At 42.3% G+C, this 26,995-nt stretch overlaps 2 protein-coding genes across 2 annotated transcripts; both read right to left on the bottom strand.

The window, feature by feature from the left end:
* Positions 1–3: 3 nt before the first annotated feature.
* On the bottom strand, positions 4–18,554 carry pak6 (p21 (RAC1) activated kinase 6). The gene is made up of 9 exons (XM_085391154.1): positions 18,040–18,554; positions 7,858–8,105; positions 5,559–6,224; positions 4,437–4,970; positions 3,537–3,670; positions 2,376–2,502; positions 2,160–2,285; positions 1,898–2,032; positions 4–1,520 (listed from the first exon to the last, which is right to left on the bottom strand). Exons 2-9 carry the CDS (start codon positions 8,059–8,061, stop codon positions 1,353–1,355), a joined length of 2,094 nt encoding a protein of 697 aa, XP_085247280.1. The 5' UTR covers positions 8,062–8,105; positions 18,040–18,554; the 3' UTR covers positions 4–1,352.
* A 3,251-nt stretch (positions 18,555–21,805) lies between these two features.
* On the bottom strand, positions 21,806–26,981 carry bub1bb (BUB1 mitotic checkpoint serine/threonine kinase Bb). The gene is made up of 9 exons (XM_085391247.1): positions 26,857–26,981; positions 24,909–25,065; positions 24,736–24,795; positions 24,504–24,648; positions 24,221–24,417; positions 23,968–24,131; positions 23,682–23,869; positions 23,497–23,597; positions 21,806–23,013 (listed from the first exon to the last, which is right to left on the bottom strand). Exons 2-9 carry the CDS (start codon positions 25,049–25,051, stop codon positions 22,731–22,733), a joined length of 1,281 nt encoding a protein of 426 aa, XP_085247373.1. The 5' UTR covers positions 25,052–25,065; positions 26,857–26,981; the 3' UTR covers positions 21,806–22,730.
* Positions 26,982–26,995: the final 14 nt, after the last annotated feature.

Raw genomic sequence — 26,995 nt, 5'->3', positions numbered from 1 at the left:
CGCTTCAGTATGCATCATTTATTGATTTGTACAAAATTAAAATGTGTAATTCTCTTTTTCATGAATGCTTCACACAGAAATAGAAATACATGAAACATGTCAACATGTATCTGTGTCAGAATACAAAGACTATGTGCAAAGTGTTTCTCAGCAGGTCGACGTCCTGCAGCATCACATGCCAGGCCTGTGTGCTTTATCTAGGCAAACAAATGCAAATACAGTCACACACATCTTCAGGAGTAACACACACACACACACACACACACACACACACACACACACACACACACACACACACACACACATAAATCTTATGATTTTTAAATAGTCTGTCACAATACAAAGAGTTGAAGCGAACGCTGAAACCTCACACATTCATGCGCTTCCTCTCTCTCTCACACACACACGACAAAAAAAAACAACTACACATTTCAGTAAAGAAAAGTAACATTTTGAATTTGTTTCACATAATTTACTGCAGTGAATCAGCAGGTGTAAGATCCTAATATTCAGTATTTACATTATTAATTTATCTGCTCATGGTTCAAGTCCATACCTAATAATGAAACCTTATTTGCAACTTCACATCATACAAACGACCAACAATACCTTTTTGAAATAAAGAATAAACATAAAAAAGAGAAACATGGAATTGGTGGTTTTCCAGTAGCCCAATAGTAGCAGCTGGGGCTTTCATCTACCCATTTGTTATGCTAATAAAAGGAGAATTGTCTTTCACATCCCTGTTTCGTACATATTCAAGCATTCACATCAGGCCAGGTGTGCCTCCATTTGGCCATGCAAAGAGTGTGGATTGACAGATTGTTGTCCAGTTTCCACTACAGAGTGTGAGTGTGCAGAGGTAACTTTATCCCTGCCTAATAATGTCACAATGAGCTACTCTGGTTTGAGCCTAAACACCAGCTTAAAAACTTTACACAGCTAGCAATAATGCCCACTATGAACACTATATAGGATTTTTATAGTAGCACATGTACATATAGTCATGTGGAATATTGATTTTTGCTATCACTTTGATATGCACCACATTGTGCTGTGTTGAATCCCACTGAATGTTACAGGAAACCAATCGATAATCGGATCGCAGCGAGCTGAGAGGTGAGGGATCGCATGCTGCCTTTAACTCGCTCCTAAGATGCTTCTCTCATGCCCGAGACCATGCTGTGTCTGTCTACCAAACTTGCCGCCGTTACCCCGACGGGGTCTGCGCCTCTGGAGCTGATAGCCCATTGGCTTGGGAGCTGAAGTTGGACCCCAGTTGCTTGTCCTCTTCTGAGGCCTGGAAGGGTCATACTGAAGGTGGGTGTTGGGGGACCAGGAGCCCTGTGGGGTCAGCAGCGGGACATGCGCTTGCGGTATTGCTCCACCAGTGGGACCAGGCACTGAGGTGAGCCGCTCTGCAGCAGGAAGGGGTGCTCCAACAAGTCGATGGCGCTGGCTCTCTCTAGGGGGTCTCGAGTCAGCATACGGTCCAGGAAGTCTTTAAGAACTGGAGAGACCTGCACCAGGAAGAAATACAAACAACCTTTATTTGTCACATAAACAATCATACAGAGTACAACATGTAGTGAAATGCTTGCGTCTGAGCTGCGCACAGGTGTAGCTGCGCCATTCCAGGGCTTGGTTTTTAGCATGGGGGGTCTAGACAGGACAGTTACTGGGTCGAGCTTGCAACTCCAAAGGTGTGTAGGCCTACCACTACGCTATCCAGCTGCTGTATAGGAACATAATAGGTACGTATAAGTACATAATATAGTTGTACTCCAATAAATCATTGCAGTGATATGGTCGTGTAATTGTGTTGCATCCAGCATTTGCCGAGACACTTCAGTCTGGACCATCAATGCTGCTAGCTTGCGTTCGTCTGTTCTCGTACCTGACTGGCGTTTCGAACAGTAGGAGCTGGCTCATCCCTCAGCCTCTTCATCGCTGCTACAGGGGTTTCACTGAAGTATGGCGGCTCTCCATCCACCATCTCAACCACCATGATGCCCATCGACCATATATCGACCTGGAAATAAACCACGACACAGGAAAAAAAGTGTCTAACAGGTCTCATACTATTGCACAGATTGCCTCTGTTGGCAATCAGTGCTACACTAGTGGTATTCATGCAAACTGAATGTGTGCCTCCTCACTTCAGTGCCATATGGCGACTTGGATATGACCTCAGGCGCCATCCAATAAGGTGTCCCCACTAGAGACTTCCTCTTAGGGATGTCCTTACTGATCTGTGCACAGAAGCCAAAGTCTGAAAGCTTGACCTGTGAGGAAAAAAACGCTTTCCTTAATTTTAATCAAGAAAGCAAAAAGAAAAAGAAAGAAGGAGACAGAAAGAAAGAAACATTTCATACCCTTCCGTCTAACGTAAGTAGTATAGAGTCACTTTTGATGTCTCTGTGAATGACTCCCTGTGAATGGAGATAAGCCAGGGCTTGCAGCACAGCTTCACACACTGTAGCAATCTGCTCTTCACTCAGCCTGCAGCACAACACACAGAAACACACAGATTTTACATGAATTTCACACTTTTACACTACTAGTTATGACGAATCAACAGGACTTAAAGTTGAATTTCATGAATCACCGCACATTAAAGGCAACGATAAAGTAGGCAAGGTTCAAAACAACAACTCCCACGTAGCACAGTGACGAATGAAGCACGCCCGTTCTGCCGCGATGCTAATGTGCCTTTAATATTTTTTCAAGTGCAGCATAAACAGTTAGAGTCGAGCAGCAAAAAGACATTTCACAGAAAACACCAGGTAACAATTACTTTACAGAGCAAGGTTCCTCCCACACACAACAACTATAGGTTAAAAACTGTCTAAAACTATATAAGATAAAATGATTAAAACTGAGTGGATTTTTAAAATAATCTGACATCATAGTTCAGCCTGGAGAAACAGCATACACAAAGGACTCTTGATCTTGATTGTTGTGTCAATATCCTGATTATTTTAGGCTTAGACCAGCAGTGGCAGTGACAGCTGGCTCACTTTATATATCATTTGGTATGAGAGGAAAATTTCCATCCCTTTGAGTCAAACAATCTAACCCTGAGGTCACCCTATGGAGACTGAGCCAGCCATCTGTTAGTAATATAAACCATATTGACAGCTCAAACAAACACACCCTGATAAATTTCAGCTCCCTGCTGCTGGTCAATATGTTTTCTCCCTTTTTGATGTATGTCGTAGCATCAGGGGATCAAATGTCTACCCAAAATCAGCCTTCCGTGTGGCATTTAAACACACACAAATTCAATTATTTTACTGTATTATTATTTTTCTCTGGAGGAAAGCAGCAGACGTGGCGTGCACGAGAAGACTTGATGACAGTTTTGCACTCCTGGGAGGAACATCGATTACCCACCAGTTGATACCACACTACCCTCTTGTGGCTGATTTAGTTATTAAAAAATATAAGTTCCATATGGAATCAATGAAATACAGTTTTTTGTTGTTGTTGTTTTGTTTTGTTTTTCTTCTGTGGATATTTAATGGCGTTCTCACCTGGTTTCAGAAACAATGTTAGTCAGTGCTCCACCCTGCAAGTACTCCATGATGACCCACAGCTCTTCCTCCACCAGAGCAGACTTAAACATCTCCACCACATTTCTGTGCTGATAGTCCCTCATGATGACCACCTGCAACACAAAACATTATTTGGTGGTATAATCTTTAGAAATATAACAAACAATGTCGCCACTTATTGGTTCTCCAGCAGTAAAGATGACTGCTGCTCAGTCATTGGAATTCACTGCCAAGCAGAAATATAGTTCATTTAAACTCCATGAAGATTACAAAGATGATGACATCAGTGCTACTCTTTCAGACTGGAAAATATCTCCAAATGATAGATGTGCATAAAAATATTGGACTCTATAAAGGCATACTCTGTGTCAGCTGCCTTTTGGAAGCCTCTTGGTTTTGTCAGAAATGATCATATTTGAATACAAGTGATCACTTAACCTTAATAAGCCATTGGACGTGTCACCCAGAATCAGATACCAGTTAGTGATAAGTAATACTAATAAAATATTAGACTTGTTTGTTTGTTTTTTAATTGCATTTGACAGCACGGCAAGCCAAAGCTGTCAGATAACTGCATTAAAAATGTTCAAACGTTGCTATGAAAGGCAAAATTAACTCTAGAGACCGACTCTGTTTTTTTCTTGTACCAGGCTGTAAACACTTCCCTACTTTAAAGCTGTGTTAACATAGGGATTAACTCACTTAAAGTGCTTTTTTTAGCACTTAAAATGAAGCAACTGCCTTCTCTTTTATGCCCTGATATCACTAAACTGCTTTCCCACAGGCTAAACAACAAAGATTAGAGATATGTTGCTGTAAATGACTCTCGGTACATTTTAGAGTTATTTGCATTTGTATGTTGGGTTATTTTTTTTGTACCTCATTAAAGAGTAGCTCTCGCCTCTGCTGCCGCCGCAGGTCCATCATCTTCACCGCCACTTGCCGGCCGCTGTGCTTCTCTGTTGCGATACACACCACTCCTGTGGAGCCCTCTCCGATCTTCACAAAGTTCTCCAGATAAGAGCGGGGATCGCCTTTGTCCACCACCATCTGCAGGGCCGCCTTGAACTGTTCATGTGTCACCTTAGGTGGGTCGGGTGGCGGTCTGGGTGAGGGGTGTTGCGGGGGTCTGAAGGCAGGGGAGCAGGTGCCTGGAGGACTGGTGGCTAATGAGCCTGTAGGTGAAGGTCGAGGTTGGGAAGGGCTGTCTTGTCTGGGATAGGGAGGGTTGGGGCATCCGGAGTGTCTGAGAAAGGGGTCTGGTCCACTGGGTCTCAGTCCCATATTAGGAGACAGACCCAAGGTGTAGCTGGCTGAGGAGCGAACAGTTCGCTGGGGTCTGACGCCTCCCACAAGAGGACTGCTGGTGCCGGTGGGCAGGAAACCAGAGTGGTACCTCACTGCTGATTCTCCCTGCACAATAACACAGAAAAATGGGGTGAGGAAAATTAAGAGAGAACTGAAAGGCAGTTGGCCACCTGCCTGAGGTTCTTGACCCACTTTAAAACTAAATGTAAATCAAGTTCTTCACTTTCCCTCCTTTTCCACTTCACCTGATATGACTGATGTGTTGTTTTATGGACCCAAGTGTCCTGCAAAGATCTTGCCAAACACATCTTCTTTCAACATTTACAACTCTACTGGCAGTAGAGTTGTAAATGTTGAAAGAAGATGGTGCCAGTAGACTACTGGCACCATGAACCCACTTTCATTATTTTTAAGTCTAGAACTAAACCAAAGATTCAAACTCAGAACTTTGATCCTCTTTAGTGAAAAAGCCAATCAATAAGCTGCTTCACTAAAGTTCCACAACCTAAGCATTAACATGATCCGTGATGGTTTTTTGACAGCAAAATATAACTTTATTTAATGTATTCAGAGCTCATGCAAGAAACATGCTGAGTAGTTAAAAAATGATGTACATAGGATTAGAAATATGCATATATTGTGTATTCTATAAATAATGTATTATCGGTACACTTAATCGCTGCAAAGGCTTACTTTCAGGTCATAGGAGGAGAACGGCCTGCCAGGGCTGTTCTGTTGGTGCATGTATATTGGTATATTGGGTCGGAGTTCTGTGGTGACTGTGCCTTGATCTCCCTGGGGTGGCTGTACCGTCATAGCAGGGCTGTAGAAACAAGCTACAGGCCTTTGATTTGGTGGCATTCCCCTTGACAGCTGGAAATCTCTCTTCCATATCACTCTCTCCTGAGGACTACCCATATCACTACTCATATAAGCCCCGTGACTTGGCATCTGGATGTTCTGGGACTGAGCAGGATGTGATGGGCCCTCGAGAGAGCTGACCCCGACTTCATAGGTGGACGTGGCCTTGGGCAAAATCCCATTAGGTTGCAGAGTGATACTCTTCTTCATGCCCAAGTAGGGGGTATTGGTCTCACTGTGGATGTTCCTGGCCCTATTCCTCCACTGTTCCTGGCCCGCATCCTCCTCATCGTCATCATCCTCCTGGGTCAGACCCTCATACTGGTAAGTGTCTCCCTCGTTCACTTCCCCCAACCTTCCCAGAGACTGGGCTCTCTTCCTGGCTGAAGGGCTGCTCTTCCGCAAAGAGTTGGAACTGGTCACAGACAGACGGCTCATGTCATTGATCATGGCTGCGATGTAGTCTCCGTGTCCGATCATGCTCCCACGCACAATGGTCTGAAAGGAGAGAAGCATTTATCTGTATCACATCCTGCAAGCCATGATTGCATTACAGAAGGATTTTGGACAGAGAGGAATGAGGGTGACATAATCATCGCTCAAAGGCGAGTTAAATTTAGACTTGGGAATCTGTAAAGGACATCTTTGTCATTCTACAAAGACGGTGACTTGAATTTATTTTCCCCAGTGGCCGATTCTGACAATACACCAACAAATATACTTCACAAGCGAAACACAAAGAAAGAGCCTTTACAACTGCTCACATGCTTTCAGATTGTCGAGATAACCGCTCATGAACTTTCTCGTGGTATGCACAACTGGCAGGCAACCAAAGGCAAATGGCCTAAGCTTGCCCTGACATAAAATCATCAGACAATCTTTAGATGTTTTGCCAGAACAGAATGGATGTAACACTGACTGCATGGTGGTTTAGTAGTCGTACTCAGGGTAGAGTCATGTTCAGTTATACTCTACTGCCTCTCCCATTTCTCTGGCTCAATGCCATTACATCAGCACAGGGGGGGTAGAGGTCAGATGACATCTCACCTACTGTAGCACCTCGCTGTGAGGAGGGAATGGCAGGTGATAATAGCCTCTGTGCAATTTCACATGCTTTTTAAAAATGAAACTGTCTTCTCATATTCTGTATAGTTTTTCATATTTATATCCTGTTCATATCCTGTACATAGCTTGTACTCACTACAGCCTGTACATACTTATAGTTATAGAATATTCACAACATACTTCATACCGTGTACATTATAACATACCATAATAGACCCATTTCTGTAATATACTCACATATCTATATTATTGCTAATATATATTGTAATATATCTATATCACTAAAGCACTTCTGGATGGATGCAAACTGCATTTCGTTGCCCTGTACCTGTGCATGTGCAATGACAATAAAGTTGAATTCTATTCTATTCTATTCTATTCATCATGTAGAAATAATCTGAAACATGCTGAATCTTTAATTTTCTATTTTTAGCTTTTAGGATTTTCTGTGTTTCTGATGACACTAAACCCATGCTGACTGACCCGAGTGACCTAAATGCTGGAATGACTGTTCTCATATTTCACAGCACTAATAACAATCACGTCATAGACTTAACAAAATGTTCGTGGGTTTTTTATTTTCTGGAGGAGCCATAAAAAGCGTCAACGGTGTGTTCAATGAAGCACAGAAATCCTGAGATTTGCAGGCTTTATCACTCACTGGCAATTCCTTTGCTGTACCTGCACTTTTTAGCCCTTCTGCTTGACATCTCTGGGAAGGCACCATGGACTATTATTAATTGCCTGCGTGGAGTAATAAATCTTGTGGCCCCTATGAGTATTCAACATTGTACAGTCAGTGTACACAGCAGGGTCATTAGCTCAGCCACATGATAGATAAGAAAGCAAAAAGATGGGGAGGGGAGAGAGCTCTCCACGTTGCCATCCGAGGATTGTGGCATTTTCTGTGACAGCGCTCACAAATACTTTTGCACTGACGCAACCAGCACATATTTCTCTGTGAATGAAGCTCATTACAACTTAATGGGAATCAACGCCGTGCGCCATTCATTAGTAGTCACCTCAGGGTAAGGACAGAGAATCAATAAAGGGCTAAATAGCTTACCTTCTTTGGTCTCAACTCCACCTCTGTGATCCTGGAAGGGTCCACCATGGGTTTGGGCCTTCGCAGGTTCTCTATCAGGCTTTGCCACTGTGTCGGCAGGCCCACAAAGCAGCCGCGCTTAGCATCAAAAGAGGTGTGAACTCGGTGCTCAAAATTCTTGGGGGCTGATATCTCAGGCCTCTTCTTTTTCTTTTTGCGAAACATCTTTAGGTTCAGAGGGGTAGCAGCCTGTCTGCTTCAAAATGTCCCTGTAGAAAAAAGGTAATCGTCTTTAAAGAAGTTGCGCCAAACATCACATTCAGCACAAATTTAAGTAACTGTAAACCAGACATTTGAATACAAACAAAACTCATGTGCCACAATGATTAAAGAGTTGTTGCTGCTCTCATTTGCCCACTACTCCAGGTTCATTTAAACAAAATGTGCCAACAAATGATTCTTCCACATGAGAGAATATATATATTTAAATGGCTTATCCAATAGCTGTGCCTGGGACGTGGATGTCCCACACTGCCTTGCTGGCTGTCACAAGCTTGCGCCACAGAGAAGAGCTCCAAGGACAGCGAATGGATTTGTAAGCACATGTGTAATGAAGGATATCTGGTCAATTAAGGCTTATTCATTCTCTGTGCCCTTTTACTGATGAGCACGAGGCTGGGCTGGCCAGCGCCCACAGGCTTTCAGTGCATTAGCAGAATAAGTACAACACACATTCATGCACACACATATATACAGACATAAATATACTCTGGCAGGCTATCCTTCAAAGCCTTTTTATAACCGTTTTCATATCCCATCCTAATTAGTAGCTTGTGTGCCCTTGATTGCAGGGAGGGCAACTACTTAATCTTCAGATGGATGGTCCTGTATTTCTTGAGCCACTAACTCGGGTTTACTGTATATGCAGCTTTATTTTCCATTCAAGTGGGGGGGGGGAAATAATTAAATGCATTACATCTCATTTCCTCGGCTGCACAGCTGTAAGGGGAGATAATCACTCACATTTAAGTCACTTGATTGGAATTAATACTTTTTTTTTTAAAAATAGCTCACAGCACGGAAGCCGTCTCAGCTAGCCATGCGAGGGGGATGCCAGTGCCGGTCTGCTGCTTAGTCCACTACATCCGTCCTGATTTAAGTATTTGTTAACTCTAGCTTTGTGCTGGACATGCTAAAAGCTTTATATTGCTTTGTACAGACCCTACAATAATTGGGAGAAAACCCGAACAAGGAGACGACCCCCTATGAGCAAGTGCTTTGGTGACGGAGGGAAGGAAATACTCCATTTTAACAGGAAGAAACCTCCAGCAGACCCAGGCTCAGGGAGGGGCAGTGGTGCTGCTTTGAATGGGTCTTAGTTAAGACAGTGAGGGATCTCCTAGGCCTTAACTAATCTGGACCTCTTATCCTAGTTTGTAGTGTCTGTGCCTTTTGTAGCATTAATTAATGCATAGTCTGAAGCAATAATACCACGTCCAAGAAGTCTGTGCTCCAACTTTGGTGAGGGAAATTCTATTCTTTACATGTATGTGGTCTGCGGACGCAACTTGCTAGCCAAACTTGCTAACATTAGGTTATGGTTTGTGCTTAGTTCTGTCTCCAAAAAATACAAAACATTAAAATCAAGGCTTCAAAATGTAAGAACAAAAAATGGGTATATATGGGTATGTCCATATTGTATTTATCTTTCAAGCCGCGTGTGCAAATGACCAAATGTTGACATGCTAAACTAAGATAGCTAATACAGCAAACACTCTACTGCCATAGCAGGCTAACTTGACCTGTCAAGCTCAAAGCACTTCTGTGGCCAACTAAATGCTCACAGAACTTTTGTTTGTTTTTGCAAAAAGTCACCCTGAAATTAATAGCCAATGCAGAGGCCTACACGGTACCCTGAGAGGATCAGATACTATCTCCCATCATGCACTGTGAAATAGTGGGAGCTGAGAAAATTAGTTTTTCAGCCCTCTGCAAACCAGCAGGCGATCACACTGGCAGCCTTTCCTCTTTCCACCTCCGCCCTCGGATCAGCATGGCTCTAATCGGCATCAATGACGCCTGTTAAGAGATGTATTGGTAACTAACCCACGCCACACGTCCTGCTGCATCACTGCAAGGTAAAAGTAAGTCAGGCCCGCTGGTCACATCAGCTAAACCTCCACTTCATTACAGGAAGGGAGCGGTAGGATGAAATAGGTGGGAAGGAGGGGGCGCAGAAGGACTGCTAGAATAGACGTGACACTCGCCAAGGATAATTCAATCACAAGGCTAATATGCTAAGTGTTGCATAAACGCATCACTCTGTGCTCTCCCTATGTACATAATGTGATGCTGGGAAGGACTTTAATTCTATCTGACAGGGACATTATGATGTGAGGGCTCTCAGAAGGTGGGGTGAGAGGAGTCGGGGCCAAGATTACAGTCAAACGTGGATATATTAGTGAGACAGGGACCCAGTTTCTTTCCTGGAGACACAGAAAGGCTTTTAAGTGCCAGTTGTGGCCCCTTTTGAATAAAAAATGCCTGCAAAAAAAACACAAGCTGCAAAAATAGAAGATTGTGATCGCTGTCGTTTTTTTTCTTTTTGCACTGCATGAGAGGCTGTCTGCTTAGATAGCTGTTAAAGATGCCGATGCTGGCATTGCCCGAACAAATATTTACACATTTACGCTCACGTATTCTCTTATAAGCATACCAATCAATATTCGCTTGAGTAAAATGCAAACTGCTACAGTACCATTGCAAAAAGAGCAGCTGGTTTTTATGATACTTCATCAAGTTGCATCAGTTCAAAACAGCAGAGAACAGAATATATCACAGTATTCATTATTCATACTTGACCACTGTTCCCCTCTGCAGACTCTGGAAATACAAACTAACCACTGTGGTATTAGACACAAGAAGAAACACACATGCATACTTGATTCATTCCTGGGCAGAATGAATTTAAAAAGTTGATACAATTATTGATTTACAAGCTTTAATCATATGCGACTGGCCTTAGATTGACCTCTCAGACTCTGCCGGGCTTATGACAGTCCTGACAGCAATATGCTATTGATTTCTAAGCCCTAAAATATGTTTCCACAGAGCTTGACTTGCACAGTCCACCATCTCTTTCCAGTCACATCCCTCAAAACTGCAGGGACTTGACCCTATGCCTGAGTGGCTTTTCTTGAATCTATCAATGTGCTGATGCAAAACTCCGCCAGCTGCTGTCACAGACATGAAAGGAGAGCCAGGATGAGGTCACTCTTAAAATTGTGCAACATGAGGTGTTTTTCATCTTCACAACTTAATGCAGGAGCAACAAATTAAACAAGTCCAAACGCGTGACCTAAAAAAAAAAGCCTCACAAATCCCATCACTGAGAAATAAGATCTCATACACTGGAACTCAGCAGAAATCTGTTTGCAATAAGTATTTCTGAAGTCTAACTAAACATAAACCTTGAAAGAAAGACTCCACAGCCTGCACATTCTCTAACGCATGCAAAATACACTTATTTTTCTGCAGAAAGTAACCACTCAATCCCTTTCCCAATCCACGCTCAAATTAATATCCAATCATAGCCTTACCCCTGACTGGATGGAACTTCTTCACCTGGCAGAGTGGCTTGGCCTCTCATACCATCCAGAAATTCAACCGAGCAATCCATATGTGCCCCACAGACAACATGACAAAAGAAGAGAGAGCATGCTTTCCTTCCTCTCATGTTCAGATCACCCCAAGCAGGAGTTCCGGTTGAGTGGGAGGGGATCGAGAGATAAGAGAGATATTGGATTTGCTCGATGTTAGTGCTCCCAGCTCTGTTAAATGATTTTTTTTCCCTATTTGCCCTGATTTCTGCTTCTATCTTTTTGTTGGCGTGCATGCAAAAAAATGTAATGAGTGTGCAGGTGACTGTGCTTGCAGGATTAGTGGTGTTCAGTCCCTCACTGATCTAATTTTAGGACGCATCATTCCCCCCCCCCCCCCCGCCTCTCCCGCACTAGATGGATGTTTATTTTGTACGGGATTCATGTCAAATGGTGAAGTGAGGGTGTGAGACGATGGAGATGAGGTAATCCTGTTTTTGTACTTGTCAATGCATGTATAAGCATAATCCAGCTATACTGAATTACAGGAGGGGGGTTACATCTATTTCATAATAGTATAGATAGCATCAAGGTCTTAAATGGTGCTTTTGGAATCTACAGTGCAGTGTAGAGCGCTTAGAGATTGCTCTTCTATCAGCTTCATTATGATGACCGTTTTGCCCTTTGAGTGTAATGAGACTGCCTCTCGAGGGGGCGGTGGGGGTCTTGGATGGTCATCTTTTCCCTGTGCTTTGTAAAACACATACACATGCACTTACACACACACCGTCTGAGGGCATAAAAGGTACAAGGCGCCGGACGTGACTGGACAGTACAATAGCAGTGTTTATGATTTACGTTGATGTCTTTCTCTTTGAAGTCACCTCTGCAAAGATGGAAGGACTTTCAATAAGACTTTACATGTGATGTAATAAGCTGCATTCAACGACACGGAATAACAAGACGCTAGCACTCTGATACATCATGCATGACAAAGCACTCAGAATATAAGAAATGCTGGAGAATGTCGGCATGAATCTATTAGGTCCATAAAGTCATTCTTTGCACAAATGTGGCTTTGGTTGATTGCACAGTTTTGTTTCTTCAGGCATGCTAGCTGCACTGCACTGGAGATGACATTGTTGGGGTGTCAGTCTAACACTAGCAGTTGAACAGACCAAAATAGCTACTGTGCAATGATTATTCAAAGATGGTTAAACTTTGGTGACGTCTTGACTTTTTCTTTTGTGCAACCAGCAAGCCATCAATTCTGTGGAATACCTACATACATGAACTAAAACAGTAATAATGATAATAACAATAATAACATCTCTGTATAAAGTAGAATGCGGGTTCAAAAGTATCAGTCGATTGTCGGGTTTATAGGCTCACATTTGCCAATGTCCTCATTGCTATTTCCTCCATAAAGAAAAGCATCACATCTTTTCATAGTCACTCCCTTATTTTTGGTTCCTTGAGGAACAGACCACTTGTGCTTTTAGCACCTTTGGACTCTCCCAGCCGAAAGAAGGGTGCTAGGTCTGACGTGTGGACAAAGATCCTGGATCAGTATTCGGCGACCCTCTGTAACCTCAGGCTGCTGCTTGAGTTGCTGTGAATTTTAAATGCGTCCCCTGTGTAACGTAAGCACTTACAGTTGATGGTGGAATAACTAAGAGGGAAGAAATCACATGAACTAACTTGGTCGTGTATCTTGTTAGATAACCCCCCCCACACACACACACACACACACACACACTGTTTGTAAAGGAAGACTCCATAGCTAGGTGCTTGATTTTATACACCTGTGGTAAGACTATAAACACCTGAATTGTTTATTGCTTACACTCACTGAACATTTACTTGAAGACAAGATCAAATTGACACTGCGTCTAATAAGTCTAATAAGTCGGTGTGCCTGGGACATTGTCTGAAGTTTCTCTTTCTCAAATGTAGCTCACATGTAGCATGCAACAAGAGACTGTCAGCTTTAAATGCATTCTGGCTAGCACCCTAGTAGTGTTGCACACTTAACTTAATCTTAAACTCTGTCAGGACTTTGGCTTCCCACAGTTAAATGAGCTCGATAGACTGATGTCTAATATGAGTGCTTCACTTATCATGCTAAGAATGCTAAGAAAATCAGCAAGCGCTAAATCAGATCCTGACCACAAGCCTTGTGCCAATCACAAGTGACTGTTCTCTGCACCATACATTTTTCCTGGGCTGGTCTGGATGAGTAATCCTATTTTAAAAGACATATAAAGAACTAAATTGAAATGTCTGGGACAGGAGAAGGTGAGAGCTATCCCTTGAAGTGGAACATCCATTATTATTTGGAAAAACCTTGAATTTAGCACAAGTGATGTTAACTGAAAAGAAATCATATGAACAGAAACCTATGGACTGTGTCTGCACCGCAAACCAACACAGCTGATTTATTCAACTGCCTGAAAAAACTGCAGCACCATTAATGCATGAAAGCCCAAGGAAAACAGTGTAATGCCTGCTAACCTGTATCATCCAGATTCAACTTAAACGTCGATAAAAAGTAGCCTATTCGGCGTGTCAGCATATACATCCAGCTCCCAAAGACGCACCGAAATCACCAAAGCAATCACATTCAATTTTGCCAAAGACATGTTTCTAATAAATATTGTGAGTAAAACATAATGTGCATAAGATATGTCAGCTGTCATAAAATTATTTTTTACAAAGTGGGAAAGGGGGTCGAGGAGAGGGATATTACAGCTGCCAAGAAGGTTTTATTAAATCATGTCAATTAGCTAAATGAATGGAGTAAAAGATGTTATGTTATTTTTCTGCAAAGATTAATTTCTGAAGATTGATGTAAAGGAGTGTAGCACACTGTAAAGGTGAAAGCAGTACCGTGTTTAATTTCGCTACTAGCTGTTGTCTTTAGGCTAATAAGGCTGCAGGCAGAATGCACATAGTGGCTCCGTTTGTTTATTTCTGAGGTAATATGCAGAATTTCTCCTTTCCTTTTCTTTGGGATTGCTTGAAGAGTAAGTATGATTTCCCTGAACCAACATTTTCTTTGGATGACTAAAGATATATTGTGCGGATATATAGTGCCAGTTTTCAAACAGCAACTTTCTCAGTCCTTGATGTAGCTGTAACTCTGATAAAAGCTCCACTCAGGGCTAAGGACATAATGTAGAGCATACCCAAGGGCACGTGAAGGACTAGTTTTTGTCTAAAGTTTAATAGCAGCAGTGGACAAAAAGAGTAAGCTTGCACAGAGTGTGGCCAAAATGTATGCACAGACAAACTTGATAAAGTACTCGTGGTGTTGGCATTGCTCCCGTTAAAGGTGTCTTCAGGACCAACTTTTGCCATGTTGACACGCAAACTGACAGGAGGACCCACAAGGTAAAACACATAATGAATACAGTCTTGCAGCTGATAAATATTAAGTGTTCATACCCTTGATGATTATAAAACAGATACAAATATATGAAAGTGTAAAGAAAATGTGGCTGCAAAGGTTGCAAAGTGTCAGAGTAGACCCTTATGTAACCATGGACGTATAGGTTCCTGGTTAGATAGTCAACTGTATCCATATTGTGCTTTCACTTTTCAGTTTATAAAATGAGATATTAAGCATGGATGACCCACATTTACACAGGGAGTTCATTCATAGTGACATATCTTGGGGTCTTTCAAATGTCACATAACTCGCAGCGATGCGTCATATGCCGGCTTTCACTCAAATCTCTGGATGAAGTCGTGCAAGTCTAAAATGGTAGAAGTCACTGAAGATTCTGAGAAAGTGAACGATCAAAAATGCTCATCTGTCATTTCCTCATGCTCGGCGTGAGTAAGGAAAAGGCCCGAGGATTGGAAGTACGCAGAAAAAAACAGTGTCAGTGCCCAACAATGTGGGCTGTCAGTTCCTTTAAGAGCAGAAATCTGCGCAGGAGGGAACACTTGTCCTGTGTTAAGATTGACAGGAGGAAACCAAAAATGAGAGGTCAAGACGGGAGCAGTAAGAGTGGGGGAGGAAAGGAGAGTCCAGACACTCAGCTGCGGTGACAGAAAAAAAAAGAGAAGATGGATAAATCTAGGATGGAGGACAGAGAGAGGAAAAAAATACTGAAGGGGATGGCTGTAGATTTGAAGCTGTTGGCGAAAATTAGCATAGACATAGACGTTTTTGTCAAACTTTTTGAAAAGTAATGATGCTGAGAGGAGCTCTCTTTCAGTTCTGAAGATGCAAACTGTTTTCTCCATCATCTTTTCTGCAGTAAACAAGCCTCAGAGGGGATCTGAGGACAGGACAGTTGCATCAACACAGCACGTACATCATTCTGTCACCTGACATAATGGCACTGATTCTCACGGATAAGAAAATGGACAAGAAAACTAGTTTGCTCTGCCCTGCAGCGAACAGTGTGGACATTACTGCGCAGTAAAAGCTGTGGTCTCTATCTGCTCCAAACACCTTAATCTAATGACACTGTAAAAACAACGCTTCTGATGTCCTGCAGGATTTTATGGGACGTTATCTGGATGCTGACACATCAGTAGAACACCACAGACTGTCACGTCAGGAAATATGCATCAATATGTATACTAAGGACTAGAGGCAGGAGAGAAAGAAAATGCAGCAGTGACCAACACTCTGTTTAATGAAAGATCCTCTTGGCTCTCACAAGTGCTTTGAACAATTTGACGCTGTGCTGATAGAAACGTATGATCAGGCTGGACCAATGGTATGAGCCCAACTTTTCTCTCCTGGGTCTAATTTATTGATGCACTGGGACTCGGCGCATGCTTTACTGTATGCGCATGTGCTTATGAAGGCTTTGATTTATATTTTTTCCCAGCCAAGGCCTCAGCGTGTCTCTCCAAGGGACAAAGCACAGGCCATTTTTAACCTCAGATTCCTTTATGGTATCAATCTGCACCAACTCTGCTGTCCTTCTCTGTCACCCAGCATGGGTGCTGTTTCAGCCTAGAGAGAGGGGGGGGACTCATGTCATGCTGTCCTAATTTGGACTCTGAGGATTTTTTAATCCGCGGTGCTTGACATCTCGTGGCCAGTAGCTACACTAAGCTGGTAAATGCACAGCTCCCCCGCCTTCACCAGCATGAACATGTCACAGTCACTCCTGAAAACAATCGTGAGCCCAGCATGGGTCGCTGGGGCATCGCAACAGCACCTGCGTGCCGTGATCAAGTGTGTGAGAGGTCCGTATCACTTGCTGTCCTGTCGGCGTCCTGAAGCGCGTGTTCAAGTCTGTTTGTTTTACTGTGAGCCTGTAAACCCGCACGATGAGCAACACACAACAAACACCAAAATATAGACTTTATAGAAGAGCGCACATCACCCCGAGTGAAGCAGAAGTCCAGCTGTGCGTGTGTGTTTATGTGCATTTGTGTGTGTGTGTGAACCAAAGAGACCTTCTCTGTCACATCCCCTACCCTTTGGCTGCTCTTCCTCTTCCTCTGTGAATATCAATGAATGACCTGAGACACAAACAAGAGCTTTTTTTTTACTTGCAGAGCCTCAGTTACATATCAACAGACTAAAAATAAAAATGTTAAAAAGCCCATACATTTCAATCAGTACTAAACTTATGAGCAAATCGCCCTGTATGTGCACAGATGTCGTCTCAACTCACACATGGAAGCATTAACAGTAGCATTGTTATTATTATTTCTTTTTTTAGTAGCAAGCGTGAGAAGTGCTGCGACAGCATCATTGACAATGAGTGCACTGGCAATGCTAAGTGGGCTAAAACAAACAATCTATACACTTCTTTAAAACACCTTCACCTTAGATTGATTTCCACAGAGGACTTAGCATCTAATAGCAGTCTAATAGAGAGACTTTACAAATCTATTTTTTCCAGTGTACTGACCAGATTTCTTATTTCTTAATGTGCTCAAACATCGCATCCCACGTTCATGCAACCCCTCGTACAATAGGTTTTCTTTATGCTAGGAAAAGACATCACGTGTGAGTCTCCTTTATCGTGTCTATTCTTTCCACAGCATCCATCTACTGAAGTATGTATATATGTGCAGTAGTAGAAGCTTCCACTGATACAACTAAAAAATATCACCTGAATTCACATTGGTAAAAACAGGAAGCATCTGTGTCCAGAGTACTCATAATAATCATCCTAGATTTATCAAGTGTGATCCATCTTGAGAGTGCTGAATCCTTTTTTGTGAAATCGGGGTTGAGGACAGAAGAGACAGGAGGAGGAGACGATGTTGGGATTTTAAGGAGGAGGGTGAGCAGAAGGTGAAGGCTCCTCTTTTGAGATGCAGTCCATCACTGAATACATCCTGCAGACCTCTCAGTATCCCCCCTCCCCACCACCACCACCACATCTGCACCTGGCTGCACTGGCCTTTGCTCCACATCCTCTTTCTCTTCCTCCACCACGACTGATACCTACCGATGGCATACACTAGCCTGCTCTTTATTAATGACGTTAAGCCTCTTTTTTTTTGTCCCCCACCCCACTTTACCCCACTCTCCTCGCTGTGAAGAGAGAAGATGGGACTCTGGAGGGATAAAATCATTGTTAGAGAAAGACACCAAAAAATATCAGTCATCCCCCCTTACCTTGCTGTCCAGTGAAGAGGAGAGCCTCTCTCCTCCAGGAAGGTTTGGAAGCGAGTGTGCACATACACTCACATCCACTATTATGCGCCGCTCACTCACGTTCACACACACATTTACGCTCGCACACAGACCTACACGCTCTCAAGCTCATGCACACAACGGCGAGGAGGGATGGCTCTCAAGCGAGAGCACACTGCAGGCTGCCGCTTGCCTGGGAAAGCCTGATGCGTTCCTCCCTCCGGGCAGAAACACACACTGCCATCTCAAAGGCTCTTTGTTGGGGCCGATTCATCCCCAGTTCTGTGGCTGAGTGCTGATTCGTGTACCGGTGCCTGCTCCCGGGGACGAGGGGGTGTCCGTACAATAGATAGACAAAGCCATGAAAAAGAAAAGCAGCATCCAGGAGGAGAGGAATATCACAGCACCATGTAGCTCCTTCCATCCACCCCCCTTTTCTCTCCTTCTCCTTCTCAGGCTCGCTGTCTTTCTCCTACAGACACACACACTCCCTCCCACCTCCCTTTCTCTCTTACTCTCTTCCTCCTCCTCTCTCTGCCTCTCTCTTTATCACTTCCCTCCTTCTCTGCCTCCTCCCACTCCCTCACTGGGCTGCAAAAGAACTGATAGCAGCATGTGCCTGCGCCCGTGTGCCGGTTTCCAGTGACTGTAAGGAGAGGAGAGCTCTTCAACACCTCATCACCTGGGATACCTTTCATCCCCCACCCTCTCCTCTCCCCTCCCCACCCACCATCTCTCTGCCTCTCTGTCTCCTTTGCACGTAATGTGGGTGACACGAGAACGCGAGGGTGCTGACTTCACCCGGTGCACTGCTGTTCACTCAAATGTATTATCCATGAAATGACATGGTCAGGGAGATGGCAGATGGCAGAGGAGGGGTTGCTGTACCGATGCTTGTAAAAAGGGGTGTGGGACTATCCTTGTAGAGGGGCTAGATCCTCATCCTCACACTGTCTTTTGAGTCTATCGTGACCCAGAAAAAACCCCAAAATCATTGCAAGTGAGGGGACACTGAAACTGAAGTTACAGCCACACTCCTGCCTCTGATCCGGCATCATTATTTGAGCGAAACATTTCCCCTCTCCTTTTACCACAATCATTTCCTGAATAATTTATACAGAAGCTAAGACCAGGCACGAAGAAGGAAAATGTATTAGGGTCAAGTCATGCAGAAACTGCCTGCAAGAGTGAGCCACATTTAGGGCATATGTGTAATACATGGCATTTTGATATGAAAGGCACTACGACATGCTTAAATAATGGCACCCCCTCCCCCAGCACACACATCAAATAAAGTGAGGTGAAAAACGACTCCACTAAACCAATCTGCATAACAGTGGCAGATTTTCCTGTTAGGGGTATGGCAGACACAACCCCTCCCTCTCTTTCACTCTCACTTGTCAGCATTAATGTCACAGATATTGACTGGTGGTGGTTTGTTGTCTTATAGTCATGATTTCCTTTGAGTTTATGAAACAATAAAAGATGCACAAATATGGTGATCACAAAAACTACTCCAATTTTTACCAGGGTTATCTCAGCTGAGGTTGCTTATTTATCCTTATCTCTGCTTGCCCAGTATGAAGGAAAGCTGCACAGGTCAAAAGGTCAATAAATGAAACATGTCTTCTTGTTTCCGCGAGAATGCACAGAACCACACAATTTTGCTTCAGTGGTTTAGCACAAACGTAAAAAGAAAGCTACTGCTGCACTTTTAGGTAGTTATTATTTTTCTACTTATTTAATTATCATTTTCTTTTTTTATATATGTATGTATGGAATATTTTAGTGCATATTGTATTGCAATAAAAGGAGAGACTAGGAGATGTTATAAAAGAAATTATTTTTACATGTCATCCTCACTCCTCACCCGGCACTCCTCTCGGATAAATAGCGTAAAAGTAGCTTGTGATGTAAAACAGATTTTACAATGACAATACTGGTCTTAAACCACAGCGTCATTAAAGTGAAAGCCCCAGAGCTGCATAAGTAAGACAACTTTAACTCCTTGCATTTCAATTCATTCTATTGTTTAGCATGAATATGTAGGAATTACACAGCAGGCTACCGGGGCTCAGAGTACTAAGCTAAAGCAAATGTAATTTTTCATTTAGAAAAAAATATCCACTGACTTTTTCAGATGACCTAGAAATCCATTTTTAAATCTGTATGATTAAGACAGGCACTGCAGAAATCTAGACAAAGCCCGTGGCATTAACCTGCCAGCTAATGAGCAGTTAGGTAACCAAACAAATGTGCATGGTATAGTAAGTCACAGTTCTGACTTACTAAGTGGAAACAGTGAGATAAGTCAAACATGATCAGAGAAAAACCTAAAAAAAATACCACTAACTCATGATTATAAGATAATAAGCTGTCATTTTCATGGGTGTAATTACATGTAATTACATAACATTAAGCCAAATTTGAGATATATAAGTATATATCAAGCAGTGGCCTCGGGAGAACTGATAGGATCGAAGCGAAAGTGGTAAAAATACTGAGTCATCGGTTAGTATATTAACACGCTGGGGTTGCTGTCTGAATTACATAACCATGAGTCAAAATTACAGAATGAAATCATTGTAGATCTAAATCAGGAAATAATCTTCATAGTTTAAGTCATGAGCTATAGTTTCCTTTTCTGAAAGCGTATGAAATTCCACAACCAGAATGATTGGAGGGGGGAAAAGGGGCTGATGATTTTGGTGCTGCATGTTTGCAAGCTGTTGTGTCTGTGTGCAAGCCTGATGGAAGTTCACCTCAGTCCTTCTCACTGGGCAAAACCTCTACTAGTGACTTAAAGTGAGCCTAGGTAATGGACAGAAAGCTTTCTGGTAACTGGTGCATGCAAACACAAACCAAAGGCTACAAATAGGTAAAGACTACATGGCACTTGAGTGTTCTTGTCCATCGCAGTAAGAGGACAAAAGCTTTTCTTCTCCGAGGGCCTGCCTACAGAGCATTACGGTAGATGGCCTCCTCGTACCAGCTCTCCAGTGCAGTGCAGAGAGCTATGGATTTTCTGTCGGGAGTCGCTGGCTGGGACGAGCTTTTAATAAGTCATGCCAACCGGCGAGCCATAGAGGATGCATTATGGTGCAGTTATGCCGTTATTATGATGGGAGCGCATCATGTTGCCCATCACTTATCGCTGAATTTCAGCTGCTCCCAGCGCTGAGCCACAATTTAAAGTAGACAGTATGGGAACTCACCACTAGAGAGGATCTTGGCCGGCAGTGTCATATTTCCAGTGTGAAGTGTGCTCCTCCAGTGATCCACTTGCATGTAAAACTAACACTGCTTTGAGCCACGGTTCATCAGGCTTCCTGGGGATAACCACAGCCTGATCTGCTCACAGCTGCAAGTGGTTGATTTCACTTGCTAATGAGCCAGCTACCTATCTTGCAGCCATTCATCAAAGTCTGCCCAGCAAGTTGACTGTGTAAAGTGGACCCTGTCATCACAGTAGATTAAAAGTTTAAGCATACTTTCAATGCTTTTTGGGATTGGGGTAAACACTTCCTGAATAATGTCATTAGACATTTCCAAGGAATTTTCATCTGATGCCCCCACCAGCATCAGATTACAGTCAGCACTAAACTGTTCTCGTGTCCTGTTAGTAATTAAGCAAACACCATTACCTGGAGTGCAATCTATGCTTCCCCTTGCATGCCCCCTGCTGACAGTGCATTACTGCAACCCCCTTTGGTTTCTAAAAGAGAAATTAACAACTACCAGTAATTGGTTTGGTTATTGTAGCAAGTTTATTGGACATCAATGTTACATGGCCTGAAAGATGCATGTACTCAGACTGAGGCATGAAGCCCAGCTGAAGTGTCTCACTGAAACCCGTTTGTGACTGTGTTGGATTAGAGTAGAAAAATCTGCTCAAGAAATACTGAGCAAGACAAAAACAAAAACAGCACGCATAAAAAAAACACTGCTTAAGAACACTGGACGCAATCGGGAGTGAAAAGGAACGAATTTGAGTAGTACACAGCAAAATCTCCAGTGTTAAATTAACACTGGAGAGTGTCTATATGGGTCCACACCTCTGAGTGTTAAATACAACACTGTTGAGTGTTAAATTAACACTGGAGAGTGTCTATATGTTTAAAAGTAACCTAATTCATTTTGAAGATTAACAAAGACTAACACTGAGCAGTGCTGATTTTCTAACACTGGAAAATAACTCAAAATGTTAGAAATATTCCAGTGTTAGAAAATCAGCACTGCTCAGTGTTAGCCATTGTTAATCTGCAAAACTGACTAGGTTACTTTTAAACATATAACACTGTCAAAAGTGTTAATTTAACACTCAACAGTGTTGTATTTAACACTCAGAGGTGTGGACCCATATAGACACTATCAACATGTATTTACATCTATGTTTTTTCTCACGCTAGTAGCATTTTTACTAGATTACATTACAGTGTACAGGGGTTCTCATTATTTGGTCCAACCACTGTATTTGCATGAATCCAATACACCTTTTAGTGTCTTCAGCTCCCAGGGTATCCCCCTCAAAAAGCTTTTTTGTTTGTTTATAAAGCCTTCTGAGTAACTGGAAATCTATGACTATATTTACATCTGGGTGATGAACAGTCACTACATGATCTAGTCAAAAATGGTAAAAACTCAGAAAAGGAACTAAATCCCATTTGGAAGCATCAGTTTGCAGCACCAGCTGCAGCTTCATCCTTCTGCCCTTCCTCTGATTCTTGCGCCGTCTTTTTGAAGAACCGTTCAGCTCGTAGCTCCTCAAAGCAGAACTCAGCAGCACCATTTAGCAGCAGCTCTTTACAGTACATGCTCTGCTCCTGTTGTTTTCCCGATTCTGCCTCCTTCTGCTGCTGCTGATGGTCCTGCAGCCTTTTGAGAGGAGTCTCATCTCTGCCCGGCTTACGCGCTGACAAAACTGTGTTAACTGCTGGGTTGATCTTACATGGAGTCCTGAGGGAGGGACAGAACAATCCACTTACATTCAGCTTAGGAAGACACTAATCAACATGTGATGTGAATATAATATTTAGCAGATAAAGCAATGACATAAAATGTCAGATAAAAACTGGACCTTTTTCTGAGATATGCTACTAAAAATGTGAAGAATACTGGAAATACTTTTCCCCTCAACTGCAAGTATATATGGTAGTCTATTCATGTCTGTAGGTGCAATCAGCCTCCAGAAAACTGCACCCAGACTGAACAAGCTAATGATTTGATAACTGAGATGACGGAGGATTTTTTTAAAAATTCATTTATTTGGGCTTTTCAATTAAATGTGCGTATACAGCCACAGATCTTGGTACTCAGGCATTTCTGTTGAACCTTTAATGCTCCTGCCTGTTGTCTCTTTGTCTGTTCCCCCCTGGTCAAAATAATGAGTAAAATTAAAAATGAATGAATAAAAAAATGAAGGTTTTTATAGTAACTCACATTGTAGGAGGCTGAGCCGACTCCTCCACAAACGGTTGGAAAGTGAGTTTGGGAGGCGGTGGCGCCATAACAGTATGTCCAAATTTGGACTTTTGGGGCATCTATGACGACATAAAAAGAAAGTTATGAATCAACTTTGCATAATGGCTTTCAACACACACAACAATGAGCCTGTTCTCCCATACCTTCACATCACACCATCGCTCAGGCTTCTGCTCATTCTCCTTCGCCCTAGATGTGGGAGGAGCCACCCAAGCTTCCAATCTAGGCTCCGATGGGCCTGCGCTCTGAGCCTTATTCTCGTCAAAGATGACCAACCGACTGTTACTGCCAAGAACAGGGGCGCCTTGTGACTTCAGGCCACCGGGAATACCTGAATACAAACTTATTATGTTTTTCCCAGTCTTAAAGTACTGTTATCATCAATTTAGTATTTTGAAACACATTTTATTTGTATATTCATGTGCTTACTTCTGATTCCGGCCCCTGTTCTGTTGATGGGGGCGACAGCCTTTTTCTTCCCTCTGTGTTTCAGATCAGCTAGAGAAACTCTCTCGAGTTGCTTAGGCTCATCATCACTGTCTTCCTCCTCCACATTCATCATCACCTGCCGGGAAACGCGTGCCTGCAGTGCCCTGCGAATATAAATACAGAAAAATGTGATCACTGTAACAACATAACAGAGATGTTCACTTATCAGAAACTATACTGGATGCCTCCATACTTGTGAAACTGTAGGAGTTTATCATGTGGGTCAGCACTCTTTCTGAACCCCTCTTGGTAGACCAAGTCTGCTTTGCGGAAATTGCCCTGATCCTCATACTCCTCTGACCAAGCAATGTAGAGGGAAGCTTGTGTTACTCCAATTCCCTGTGCTTGCATGTATCTGTAAATTTCCAAAGGCTCTTGGCAGTTCTTCGCCTGGTGACATGTAATGAAAAGTTATAAATGCAGCATTAGTTTGTCAAAGTAACAGAAATAGTCAGAGGTTATGCTTTTGCACTCACAAATTTGATCCAGAGGTCAACATAGCGGGGGTCATTGTGATAATGTTTCTCCTCTGTAAATCTGGTCACGACCCGTTCCAGCAGTGTGGTGAGGTTGCTCTCTTTTCCACCCTGGGGGAAGGTTTGTTCTGTCCACTTAATATACCTGGAAAAATAAAACCGTGTTAGGATTACAGGGAAATTTAAGAGCAATGTTTATGAGCACACTTGGCTATTGACATATTTCCCTTACCGATCCCAAACACTAAGTGGATCATCGCCCTCGTATGTGCGCAACTCGGACTCAAATGCCCTGCAGAAATAAATATACACAAGGTCTTTTTTCATCATATAAAAAAATGCATGGACAAAATGTACAACAGAAATCTCTGTCACCTAATTTAAGTTTAAAATAGCCATCCATACTGTCGCTGCTGGTTGATTGCAGAGGTGGGTCCATCTTGTTGTTGACTCAGCGCCTGATGTAAGGCCGATATGGCTCTTCCCCGCCTCAAAGGCTGGATGTTTTCTTTGCTGAGCTCCCATTCCACATCTCCTCCTTCTGCCATTTCTGAGACAGAAACTAGATACATACAGCAGGAGAATTAATTACTTGATATTTATCCCCGGCTGAATTTGTAATTAAAAATTAACCAGAACCCCAGAAAAAAAAAAGCTGCATGACAGTTTTAAATGGATTTGTTATTTGTTATTGAGTGAAATAAGTACTTGATCCCCTACAAACAGCCAGAAATCTGGCTCCCACTGATTGGCAAATTAAAAAAAAAAATCAATCAATTACAGATACCCTTATCTCAACTTGTTATGTGTATAAAGCACACGTGCCCACAGAATCAGTCCTGGATCAAAACCATTATTTCGCCCTCTGTATACACATTTAATTCAGTTGCTTGGAGTTTTTAAGTTGTCCTATTTTTAAATTTCTGATCTGTAATCTAACTTCAATAAGAAATCACCTTATAGGCAAATCAATAGAACAATAAAAATTAAACGTAACCCTTTAATGCCTCATATTTGACACAAGAATTTTTGAGACTACTACATCATCAGTGTGTCCCCCCCACAAACAAACAAAACGGCCCAGAGATGTGAAATTTATATTCTAGATTGTTGGTCAGAAAGACACCATACTGTCACAAAATGAATAACGGAATCATTTTGAAGTTGTATAATGGTTTTAAAGGAAGATTTTCTGAGGTGACCTTCATAGTTTTATCTATGCTTTAAAATTTTACCACAATCCTGTTGCTTCTCATTTTTACCCAAGTTTGACTGGATAAGTCTTGACTCAGATCATAACTTGAGGGCTGTGCTGGGTGTGCCACTACATCATCCTTTTTATAACTCAAAAATGTTGCTAGAATGCAACCTTTTATCTTGGTGACCCTGACAAACCAATTCTATATACATAGCAGGCAGGACTACTTTAAGGCTCTGCTATCTAATCTACCTAAAATCTACTTGAGTTGATTCAGATCTCTGCTGCCAGACTTCTTACTACGACCAAAAGGAGAGAGTACATCACACCTGTTGACTTTAAAATCCTTTTATTTAAATCCTCTAGCTGTTGCAAAATGCAAGACAAAACCTCTGGGGAGGTAGCTTTTTCAGTGTTATGCTTCAAGCTGCTGGAACAGCCTGCCAGAGGACCTGGCTGTGTTGAAATCTTTAAACTTAACAGCCCCCTCCAAAGCTTGAGTGTGACTGAATATTCTTTACAGACAGCACTTGTTTTAATTTCATATAACTTCTTTGCTTTAAGTAATATGTAGTTTCATTCAGTTTTTATTTTATTTTTCACTGGTCAAGTCTGTTACTTTTTATTTCATTTGATGCACTTTTGTTGTAGTTGTATTTAATTTTAAATAACTGTTTTGATGTTCTGACTTTGTTATACACTAACGTGAAATGTGATATACACAAAGCTTATTATTATCTCTGTATAGCCAAAAGTAATCTATTACTGTACTGACACTGTCATTATAATTGTTTATTTCGGGCTTAATTAGTTCTTTTGTGTGAGAACTAAATAGCATGATGTCCAGGAGGCATACTGAACAAGTTTCAGGACAACATGAGCTAACGATGCACTTCAACAACAACACATTTTAAATAATTATGTGGTAAACTTCCATCGTATTACAAACCGTGTGACACGTACACAAAATAATGTTTAGCTATCAACACTCTCCCTGCGTTCCTGTTAACGTTAGGAAGTGCATGTGTTTGGAGCTAACACACTAGCTAGCGAACGATAGCTTTAGTCTGACCAACTTTAGCGTTTTTTCCATCGACGACAAATTTACATAACTGAATTAAAATAGACTTTCTGCAAAATGTGCGTGTTCTATACCGCTTCCGAGCCTCCTTTATTTCTTTTCTAGGTGACAGCTCGAACTCCAACGTTGTCGCAGTAAAGCTGTTGAACGGTTGTGTCTGTATTTTGAACAAGAGCCGCCAGAGATTTAGCAGGACTCTGATTGGACGGAAAA

The sequence above is a fragment of the Rhamphochromis longiceps genome, linkage group LG19 (assembly GCF_057381845.1).
Source record: "Rhamphochromis longiceps isolate RC_006_pf linkage group LG19, R_longiceps_female_GT1.1, whole genome shotgun sequence".
Classification (NCBI taxonomy): Eukaryota; Metazoa; Chordata; class Actinopteri; order Cichliformes; family Cichlidae; genus Rhamphochromis; species Rhamphochromis longiceps.
Note: the sequence above shows the minus strand (reverse complement) of the source record. Positions and strands in the feature narration are given on the sequence as shown.

Coding starts and splice junctions, on each gene's coding strand:
- pak6 (XM_085391154.1), bottom strand. CDS start 8,061: ATGTTTCGCAAAAAGAAAAAGAAGAGGCCTGAGATATCAGCCCCCAAG. Junction 2,503..3,536: donor AACATTGTTTCTGAAACCAG/GTGAGAACGCCA, acceptor GTTGTGCTGCAG/GCTGAGTGAAGAGCAGATTG. Junction 1,521..1,897: donor CTGTTCGAAACGCCAGTCAG/GTACGAGAACAG, acceptor TTCCTGGTGCAG/GTCTCTCCAGTTCTTAAAGA.
- bub1bb (XM_085391247.1), bottom strand. CDS start 25,051: ATGGCAGAAGGAGGAGATGTGGAATGGGAGCTCAGCAAAGAAAACATC. Junction 24,796..24,908: donor GCAATCAACCAGCAGCGACA/GTATGGATGGCT, acceptor TTATTTCTGCAG/GGCATTTGAGTCCGAGTTGC. Junction 24,649..24,735: donor CCACTTAGTGTTTGGGATCG/GTAAGGGAAATA, acceptor TTATTTTTCCAG/GTATATTAAGTGGACAGAAC.